We start from the raw sequence: 11,453 nt of genomic DNA on the forward strand, positions 1-11,453 counted from the left end.
GTGACACGCAAGTTAGGTTATGTTCGTTTTGACGTTTGAATTGATTCGAAGCCGCCCGGTTGCCCGATGCATTGAAGAGGTTCCAGGAACTGCATCTATAAAGAACTAGTCTTGCTGGAAACCCCGAGTGATTTCAATAACGCAGAGAAATGCCGCCAAGAAAATTAAAGGTTTTATTATATTTCAGTTGTTAAAGATTCGAGTCTCGTTCGATAACATGATAAAATGATGATAAAGTGATGTGACAGTATACATTAAAATACAGCGCAATAATGCCCATTTCTATCAATAAAGATTAACTTCAATTTTGAGCTTATTTTTTATCTTTGATTTCTGAGAATTAGAAACAGATAAAAAATAAATTAAGTCGATATACACATATTTTTTGAAGAAAGGTTCTATTTAATAAATTGTAATACGATATTTAGCGTTTGTTTGAATTGCAAAGCATTTGAATTTTTGTGTTCTATGTCGTAGGAGAGTATAACTTTTCTAGTTAACGTCGGGATTGCCCATAAAGATGCACAGAGCAATCTACAACTCTTGGATAACGAGAAGTTCATCCTTAAACATATTATTCAAAAAAAGGTATTCTGGTTGAAATATTCTAATAACAGTCACTCTTAGTATCTGTTCATTATTTCTGTTAATTATGAAACTACTGCAGATATTTCTACGCCCCAAGGATGAGATAGGAGTGATATTAATGGGTTCAAATACCAATGAAAGCGATAGTGCTTCAGGATTTGACAATGTACAAGAACTCTGTAGCATGCAGGTTGGAAACTGGGATTTGATAAAAAGTATCGAGAGACTGCAAGTTACAAATCACAGTTGTTCATGGATGGAGGCAATTTATGCTGCAGTTGAATATATCCAACGCGAATGTGTGTAAGTGTATTTAAGTACAGCATAATATTAAGTTTTGATTTATTATATATAATATTAAATAAAATATTTATGTATATTCTAATTTCTTTGATATAATAATTTACGTATTAATAACAATGGTAACTGTAGCTTTTATATTTTATATTTATTTTTTAATTACTTTAATACTGTTTTATATTACTCTTGTTTTTTCATATTAAATTTATTATTTTTTATTCTTATTACAGAGATAAATGTGACAGAAAAATACTCTTGCTATCTGCTTTTAATGAGGAAGAGGATATTGTTGAACAGTTTCAGGCAAAGAATATTGCAGAGGCATTAAATTCACAGGAAATTTCACTTATTGCAATGTACTGATTTTCTTTGATATTAATGTTGATATTACTACTAATAATAAAAGATAAAAATTAGATTAATGAAAAAATTAGCTTAAAAATATTTTTAAAAATATTTATATTAAATAAATAAAACAAAAAATTATATATTGCAGTGGAGAAAGAGCACTGTCTGATGAAGATAAAGATTCTCGAACGGCTAGTGAAATGTTGCTTATGGAAGTACTAGAACAGGTAATTTAAACAAATGTGAATTATAAATTGTATCTCATATAATTATATGAATGCATAATTGTATTAAATAAAATATAGAGTAATATATAATGTAATAAATATATGCAATTATCTATATAATATTTTACAGATTGACGGTCAGTATCTCACTTTTGAATATGCTATGTCAGATGTACGCTTTTACAAACGACCATCAACTAAACCGCTTCCTTGGTACTGCCCAATGGAACTGGGTGACTTTCGCATTCCGATCGCTGGAATTTCTAAAGTAAAGTTCTATTACTTGAAACAGTTAATGCACGTTGTTTATGTATTGTACATGTATTGTTACATATTATTTATTTCATAAGATGCCATCTGAAGTGAGGTTACCTGAAATGGCACTGATAGCTAAGACGAGTACATCTAATGCGCCGGATAAGGAAGTGCCAATTAAAAATGTCGCACAATGGACAGATAACGATAGAACCATTCACACACAAGAGGATATTATCCGTGGCTATGTGTACGGCAGCAAGACTATTCCTGTTTCAGGTAATCCATGTTTAACTTTACAGTAAATTTTATATACAATATAGATTGAAATGATCTATACAATGTGTCAATTATAGATGAATCTAAGAAAGAGATGACTCCCAAAAATAACGATAAATGTTACAAAATTCATGGCTTTACTTCAAGAAAAAACATTCCTATGGAATACTGGTTGTCAGATGGCTCGTATGTCATTGTACCTGCTAATGAGGTACAATAGCAAGATTTTATCATACAATAATCATAAAATTCAATCAGGATTGGGAAAGTTACTTTGTAGAAGTAATTAATTACAATTTTTTCTCTTACAAAGTATGTTATAAACTATTGACTCTGAAAAGTAACATGTTATTTCTAATTCTGATTACTTTCCTATTTTGAACTCCATGATGTGGTAATAAAAAATAAATAAGAAATTTCTTGCAGTCCGTAAGTGCACCATTTTATAGTCTGGTACAAGCCATGGTTGAGAAAAACGTTGTTGCAATAGTGGAGAAGGTCTATAGAGCAAACACTGAGGCTAATATGGTGGCATTATTTCCAAGTGTCGATGTACCCAATGAACCATGGGTGAGAATATTCTCTCTATTGTTTCTTACTTCACTAATGCTAATCATACACTAAACAATAACTTTTTTATAACAGTGCCTTATTGAGATTGGTTTGCCGTTCGAGCGAGATTATGGAGCAATAGGACAGAGACCGTTGAAATCTGTTATGAGTCAATTGTCGAAGGAGCAGAGTGATGCCATAGACGACCTATTAACATCCTTAGAATTGCCTGATGCGTAAGTATTGCAATATATTTAACATAAGTATTAAATATAATACATTACATACATATGTATTTAACATAAGTATTTAAAAGTATTTAACATAAGTATATCCAATAAATTACGTAAATAAAGAACATGTTTTTTGTAATACTGATACGATTTTATTAATTTTATCTATTGCACTTTTCTACCAGTGCCGACGATGACGCGACTGGCGGCAGTGAGAAATATTTACCTGGATATATGCCAGATCCTGGAATGCAACACATGTGGGATACATTAGCACATCGCGCGCTTAATCCAGATAAACCGTTGCCGCCTATTGCTGACGATGTGTTAAATCTTCTGGAACAACCCGAATTTGTGAAAGAAAAATGCAAACCAGCGACTGAAAGGATCAAAAACTTATTTTTCTTAGAGAAAAAGAAACCTCTTAATAGAAAGTAGGTATATTTTCAAACAAAATTAAAGATTATACTCGAAATTTTAATTTAATTTTAGTATATGTATTGCCAAACCAAATATTAATACTATATTTAATACTAAAATTTAATATTAAAATTATTGGTTTAACAAAATGTCTGTTTTTTAGGCGTAATAAATCGCAAGAAGAGGATAACAAACAATTGGATACTAACAATGATGCGCTTATGATGCAGACAGTTAAAAAAGAGGATAGAAATATCGTACAAGACAATAACGATAAATCGGAAAATACCGCTTTGTTTGATGAATGCGATTTCAATTTTGATGTAAGTACATAAGTTTTTATGTCACTAAATGTTTTATTAAATTTTGAATATATTTTGAATAATTTTTGTAAATGTTTAATAGATTTCTTTAAGAAATATAAATCTTGTTACAGGTTGATATATAAGGAATTGTTAACAGTAACTGTTTTGGTAATTATGTTGTGACTATACTTTTTAAAAATCATCTTTTATACTACGATCAGTGATTTAAAAATCAGTTAAGAATATATTTTTAATATATACATATTGAATAAAATCGAAATATATTTTAATGATTTCAATAAAATGATTTATTGCGGTGAAAAATATACTTATTTTTTCAGAGTAGTAGTTCTTAATCTTCGACATATTTTCTCGTTCCAAGAGCAGTGATGACACTATCTTTAACTAAATAAAGGAGAGATGAGGTCATCCACCTACACAACGCCTACTTTTCTTCTATTTCTCGACTTTACCAAAAATTTATTAGTCTCTAAACGCCCTAACATTCACTATACATACTTGGTTAATCAAAATTTTTTAATAAGCAAAAGCAATATAATATTTGATAAAAGTGAAGATTTTTATGTAGGTAAACATTGTATACTTGGTACTTCATAATAACCCTAAAGAAGAAAAATATGATAATTAATACCAAATTAAAAAGAGAAAATTTGGGATTTATACATAAACAAACTTTATAAATGTGCATGAGCGAAATTGAAATTTTATTTGTGAAAAGCGTTAGGTGTATATATATTTATACATTAGCTTCTGTACTCTCTTGATTTACATAGCTCTTCAATTATCTCATTGATTCGATTCGCAAGGATGATGCATGGCGATTCATCCTTGTATCTATAAAAGGAAAGAGATCTGGTGCGACGCGACACCGATTACCTGTGAAACACTATTCCACGATGATTCTCGCATTTGAAGCGTCCTGTACTCAGCGATGAACCAAGACACTTCAAAACCCTGTGCGCAACATAACTTTATGGTGGGACTGATCTGTGCCGTTAAAACGTTTGCTTTGTTTCGAAAAATATTGAAGAATTTTAATATTTAAATTATTTTATTTAAACGAGATACCATTAATAACGGTAACCTATATTAATATCGGCAGATTAGGCTATAATCTGCTTACTATTTCATAAATGAAAATAATAAAGATGTAAGTTTTTAATTGCAATAATAATGTATTTAATTTTAAATCTTGTCATGATATTCTAAAGTTATGTAAATCTATATGTCAAACAGTTATAAAATTCTGAAATTATGATATTTTGCTATTAACATTTTTTGCGAGTTTGCAACGCAGGTCAGTACTATCCGTACTGTCTAACGGACGGTCTTCTTTGGAGCAGGGAGGACGCGATGGTTCAGTCGACGAGTAGACGCCGCGTCGCAAGGATCAACAGGTGCGAGCAAACGCCCGTCACCCGAGAAGCATGGGTAAGTTGAATACAACTTAATTGGCTGCATCTTGACACCGCCGTTTTCATCCGACGAAACTGGTTGTTGGACTCTGCTTGTCGGATATTGCACTCCGCGGATCTCACGTCACCTGTTGACGCGTCACACGCTGGAATCTCGCCCGTTCGCTTCGCGGAAAGTGATCCTGGATCTTTCCTCGAACGCCATGCAGTCCTCGCGTCGTGATTCCGATATAAATTTTAAGCGAGTTTCGTCACGGTCGAACAATTTTGGTCATTGAACGATTTCTGGGCGCCAAGAAAAACGCGAAAGCATGAAAAGAGGACCTCCGGATTTTTTATATTTATTTCTATTAATATAGTTTAATTTTAATCTCGGTTTATTAAATTTTTCTAATATTCTTAGAAGAGAATAAAAAGTAAATTTAAAAGAAATAGAAGTGGATATCAGACGCTTATTAAATATCCTATTTTATATCCTCGTTTAATTATTTTGTAAATTACAAATATTGTTATAAAGGTAAAGTACATGGTCCATAAAAAGTATAACCGTATATAATCCAATAATTTTAAAATCTACTTCTGAATCTTAAAATGTTAAATAAACCTAAATGAACAACGAACGACGTATCTTTAAGTGTTTTAGTCTTGATTATTTACTACTTGATGTTATTTTATTAATTGAATATTTTCTTCTAATTTAAAGTACCGCCCGTTAACGTTCGCGAAGCTTCTTATTCACTCAGATAATTTCTCATAGAGTTCAGCGAAAGTTCGCGAATTAGAAGCGGTATAATGAACTTGAGACTTCCTTCCGTATGTAACTACATGAGTTATTATGTACCTCGAACTGATGAGAAAGGATGAGAAATAACGCGACGGACAAATGTTTTTTCATCAAATTGCAGATAAATATTGTACAAGAAAACGCGCGAGGGAAAATCTTAGCAATTAAATTCGATTCGTACAACTATTAACTATTAACAATCTACTCGATCCGGATGTGAAATGTCATGTAAATGTCTCGCCATGAAAATGTCACGTACAGATGCACCTTATAGTGTGTACAGTTAAATGTTATGCAACAACTACTATCAACATCGATATGATATTTCTTCTCTGTATATATTCACATCAATCTTTAGAATTGAATTGTTTCTTTCTTTAAGAACGAAAGAATTGGCGGCTTGAATGCGGTGATTTTTATTCGATGGTTCGGTGACGCAGATTTATGCGTCGGTCAATGCAACTGCCCGTAGACCAGGATATATTATTATGCGTGGCAAGCGTTGCGTAAATGAACTGGGGAAAGTCTCTCGTGAGCCGTGATAATGTCAAAAATCCGAGACAGTTTCAGATTCAATTGATTTTGGGTCAGCGTGGTATACGAGAGAGAAGCGAGTCTTCTTCACACGCGACGCTACGCGAGGCCGCGCGCTCTGATGGCCGTTGACCGTGAAAAAAAATACATGAGCGAACGTACGATGCGAGAAGATAGTAAACGCTGACCTAGAATCAAAAAGTGTGGAAACGCATGTACGTTTAATCGACTCGTGGGTGGAGAAAAAAAGAAGAGAGATATCTTATCGGATCGTGAACGTAATTACACGATTTTATAATTGAAAGAAATTATTCAAATCTGAATCTTTAATTAAAGGATTTTACGTGAACGAATTGTATAGGGAACATTACAATGGATTATTACGTAAATTAAGGAAGAAATTATATTGAATTAATTATCTCGATAATTTGCTGATTGAAAATAGAAATTATTCAGATAATTAATTAAAGGATAACTTGATAAAGGTAATTCCATCTCTAAATAAAGATAATTTCAAATTCAAGAAATAGGACAATTTTTGTTTATTATAGTATAACAAGAAAAGAAGGGAGAAGTTTTATTTTATCGGGAGCTGTAATCCTAATTACGTGACTCTGCGACTGGAAGAAATTATCTGAGTCTCGATTTTAGTTAAAGAATGTCCGACGGGTTATTTTTTTAGAAATTATATTCCATTAATTGTTTTTATAATTTGTTGATTTAAAACGATTTATCCAAATAACATAGGCCCACAAAAAAGTATGTTGCGCTGGGATCGAGACCATATATGCTATTCTTATGTATTTTGACCTGCTAAACACGAATCTGAAATCAAAAGTAGGGATCGCTGATCATATTTCTGAGAACAACCTGAAAAACTGGTCAAAACTACATTTTTCCAGCTTCAACTGCCATGCACCATTATAATGGGTACGGCAACCGGGAGAAAATGATATATTTCGGCAAAATAAACTTGCTGAATACTAACTTGAGGTCTAAAGCCAGGATTATAGCAGTTATTCCGTTCTCAGAACGGGGTAAAAAACGTATATTTTCAGCTTTAACTATCATAAGTATAAAGATAAAATCCTTTTTGTTACAGGACATACTTTTTATTGATATCGAAAGACAGTACCTTATCAGTTCAATTTTAATTAATTTTATTCGGACAAATGCGTTAAATAAAATCTTAACTCTCACTCTGCCAATGACACATTAAGATACAATAGTATTGATAGTACCATCAGAAACCTGCTGCCATAAAAGTTGCTGGCCACGATGACAACTGCCCTGAACAGGGATGTGTAGAATAATTCATATAATCAGCGACCCCCATGTTTTACTTCAGATTCATGTTTAGCAGGTCAAAATACATAAGAACAGCATGATGGTCTCTACTCTCTCTTTTTGTAATTAATAAAAGGATAATTTAATAGAGAGGATCAATCGAGATCTAGGTGAGGTATATATATATATATATAAAATAAAAAATGTATTTACGGTACTTAAATAGTACGGTTTGATAAAAAAGGAAAAAAAAACTGGAAATTATTACTTCGATATTGCGTTCTTGTCCTCGGCATACTCTTGTCTCTAAGTGCAGAATTGCGACGTTTATTTACTTGCGCAAGATAGATCGCCGCTGGTAAATATTCCGAATATCCTTTCTCCATCATTTTTTTCTGTGTTTTTTTGTACGTCATGCACCACATTGCGCAGTTGATTTTTCCCCGCTGACTCACCTTTTTGCTTTTGCAGGGAACATTTACGTCTGCAGCCTGCTCGTCGTGCTCGCTGTAAGTGGCCGGACTTTCATCCGTATGTTACGGGACACATGTAGTCCTGCGAATGCATTTCCCTTGCGCTTCCGGTCGTTTTCTCCGCGCACGTTGTCACGGGAATTTTCTGTGGGGCAAGCTGAAACGCTGACAATATACCGGTGGATGAGAAGACAGCGTGATTAATTAACTGAAATCGCCACATAAATTAATTCCAGCTAATTTTCGTAACGGTCGCGAGAATCTCTCTGGCGTTAAATTGGAATATAGTCTTTCTTTTTCTATTAAATAATTTCATACTAAGCGATAGCACAATAATTTAGAATTAATTTATAAACGATATCTAGTATAATTTGTTTATAAGCTTATCTGGATCAATCACCCGCGAAGTAACGAAGACCGTAGAGTTCTACGATGTTTGATTTTAATCTTTTTAATCTTAGTTTTAATTTTAGTTTTAAAATGACTATAATTTTTTAACATCAATTGTTTCTAAAAAGTCTTTGTGAATTATATACAAATTGCTTCAGGAAAAAGATTTTTAGTTATGTCTATGTGTCATAGACGTTGCTCGTTGCGGTGCAATGCGGCGACATAATGCGTAAGAGCATCGTCTTCGACAAGAATACTCCGGATGTGTTTTATTGTCCACAACACAAGCCGATCGGTTTCGAGAAGATGCTGGTCAAGGCGAGACCGCTCTCCAGGCTGTGCCAGTTCGAGGGCCGGCCGATTCCTGAGGATTACAAGAGTGATTGTTACAACGACGTGGACGAGACCGAGTATGCGTGCAAGGAGAAATACAGAATCATGGTGAGTGTCGAGTTTTACTCGAGATCGCGATAAATAATACATGTGAAAATCACCGGAGCTGAAAACACCGTTTATATTGCTTTTAAAGAAATAGTATAGATATGATCAAGAAAAAAAATCAACCTCAAGAATATTCTTTGGAATAAGAATTCTATATCTTGGTATATTTAAAAATAGTCATTTTTCTATCAAAGTTTTTAAATTTACCGTTATTAATGTCAACGTCGATAAGATCAATAAGTTTATAAGATATAAGTTATAAGATAAAAAATTAATTCTATTTAAGAAAAAAAAAGAGCAAGTTTATTTGATCTATGTCATGTCATGTCGTAAAATTAAAACGTCGTAAAGCGTGGTAACGGATTGGTGTCGGTCTTTTTTTTTTCATTGCAGAAGCGATTCAATAATCCGGATGGGAATGCGAAAGTCATTGATGCCGAGAAGTAGAACGGGAATGATGCTGCACGGCCGTAATCCACGCATACGCAAAATCATAAAACCCAAATAAAGTCAAAGCCACACTAATGCTCGGGGCTGCTGCTGCTGCATCGGAGGAAGCTCGACTATTTACAAATAATACATATAATAAAATAATAACGACATCAAGTAGATAAATTTGAAGTTATCGCGTTAAAATCACTTATCCATTTCTTCATATAACGATATTAAATATTAGTAGTATTATATTACGTTGTACTTGCCTTCGGGGAAATAATACATCGATAATCAAATCACTGCCGTATCCAATATTCGAGATGAAGAAGTGGATTTAAAAAAAAACAGACACAAGATGCTCATAAAATAACATACTTTTTATAGTATACTTTTTTTTCACTTATTTTTTAAGACGCCAGATATGATAAGGAACAAGTCACTTCTCTAATTTTTAAGCTTCGTCAAAGGGAAATTTATTTTTATAACATTATTAATATAACTAACCGCAATGGCGTTGGGTAATTGATCATTAACCCTTTGATGGAGCTTTGGAAAGTATTATTGCTTTTATACAAGAATTCAAGTAGCATAGTTTTATCAGTCATATATTAGTAATCATATTATCAACCATATTGCTAGCATTTATTTTATAGTGCTTATGAATGATTTAGCTATGGATATCACATTATAAAATTTATTAAGAAAAGATAAACCTTTTCGATCTCAAATAGATATCTTGGCATCTAATAATATTTTCTACGTGACTTTATATAATACATTTTTTTAGTTCTATAAATTGCGCATCAATAATTTGTTGGGCCAAAGTTGAAATATCACATATCAACCCGAGTCCTGAAAAAGGGAGTAAATCTGATTCAAAATTTCAACCATTAGTTGTTTTGAAACCAAGGGTTAGATAAAGTCTTAACAGGTTTATCTTCTCCTATTTGTGTTATTCATATTGTTTAAAATTTTTCGTCTCTATGATAATAATTTAAAATAAGATACTCATAGAATTTTGTAAAATATTTACAAAAAAGGCCAAATTTTTTAAATTCGTAACACTCGAGCAAAATTGTTAAAAACTTTTTGCCAATCTACAAATATGAAATATCTTGTAAATTTCCTTATCTATCATTATGTGCGCATAAAGATTTTATTTTTCTGTCGCATGTGCATATATATACATATGAATAAAGCATTGATAGAATAAATATTGTTCATTATATTATTTTGTTGACTTATGTTACAATATCTCAAGGATCACATCGAAGGAGTACATGGTATGTAGTCCTTCAAAATTGAGAGCAGATAAATAATGAATCATCAATTCAATCGAATGCAAGAGAAAAATGTAAAAAAACATCGTGAATAAATTACTTACGCCATGCAGATTATCTAACGTTGGCCTTGTTTTATTAGATGAGGCTCCATCCACCGGGAAGTAACACGCCTTATAACGGGACACGCCTGTCCAAGTTTCTGGCCTTCGACAAAGATTTACCGTACGTTCGAAGGAAGAATCAGGTGTAGAGGAGAGCGTCCAAGGACAGCGGTGGAGTGTTAATGCAGTGAAAATATTTACATGACGAATACATTAGTTAATTATGTTATCAATCTTATATGTTGAGAATTGCAACTAAGGAAAAAGTCGCAGAGTTCCTGTAATCCAATTAACGAGAACATGATCCTCTACACTACACAATTGGGCCGAACTTTGGCCCGGCTGCTGGTCACTCAATTATGTTACCATTTACTCGTGATACTTGTGTTAAACAGTTAACGTTCCTATGTGTCTTAATGCAAATGCAAATCTTCGTTACGAAATGTGCACTGAGATTGTTTTTGTAACATATAAAATACGTAAAATGCATATAAAAATATTTTATTGCTTAGTTACGTAGAGAAAACAGAATAATATATTTAAAGAAATTATTTCCGTCTATTATACATTGTTTCACCTATAATATATGAGAAATGTATATTTGTTATTATATCATGATATATTCATGTAGAATATTTAGATCAATGCATATTCATTTCGATAATATTTAAGAATGTTTTTCTACATAAACCGGATGTATTTGTCACGGTATTTATTGATTACAAAATTAATTACAGAAATATGTGTTGGCAGAATTTATGAAAGACAATTGCACGCCAAAC

General features: G+C 32.4%; 2 protein-coding genes across 3 annotated transcripts; both read left to right on the forward strand.

The window, feature by feature from the left end:
• The first annotated feature begins 5 nt into the window (after positions 1-5).
• LOC105831586 (X-ray repair cross-complementing protein 5) lies at positions 6-3,822 on the forward strand. The gene is made up of 13 exons (XM_012671801.3): positions 6-170; positions 478-588; positions 668-891; positions 1,119-1,244; positions 1,385-1,463; positions 1,594-1,731; positions 1,814-1,997; positions 2,075-2,208; positions 2,424-2,567; positions 2,643-2,785; positions 2,968-3,216; positions 3,366-3,525; positions 3,639-3,822. The coding sequence occupies exons 1-13, from the start codon at positions 150-152 to the stop codon at positions 3,648-3,650; spliced, it is 1,725 nt and encodes a 574-aa protein (XP_012527255.1). The 5' UTR covers positions 6-149; the 3' UTR covers positions 3,651-3,822.
• Positions 3,823-4,081: 259 nt separating this feature from the next.
• LOC105831589 lies at positions 4,082-11,410 on the forward strand. Of its 2 annotated transcripts, none has more exons than XM_012671806.3 (4): positions 4,082-4,959; positions 8,020-8,057; positions 8,604-8,852; positions 10,710-11,410. In XM_012671806.3, exons 1-4 carry the CDS (start codon positions 4,956-4,958, stop codon positions 10,818-10,820), a joined length of 402 nt encoding a protein of 133 aa, XP_012527260.2. In that variant the 5' UTR covers positions 4,082-4,955; the 3' UTR covers positions 10,821-11,410. The 2 variants fall into 2 exon arrangements, with proteins under 2 accessions (XP_012527260.2, XP_012527261.1); XM_012671807.3 differs by lacking the exon at positions 10,710-11,410 and adding an exon at positions 9,246-10,503.
• The last annotated feature ends 43 nt before the right edge of the window (positions 11,411-11,453 follow it).

This window comes from Monomorium pharaonis, chromosome 1 (genome assembly GCF_013373865.1).
Source record: "Monomorium pharaonis isolate MP-MQ-018 chromosome 1, ASM1337386v2, whole genome shotgun sequence".
Taxonomy (NCBI): domain Eukaryota; kingdom Metazoa; phylum Arthropoda; class Insecta; order Hymenoptera; family Formicidae; genus Monomorium; species Monomorium pharaonis.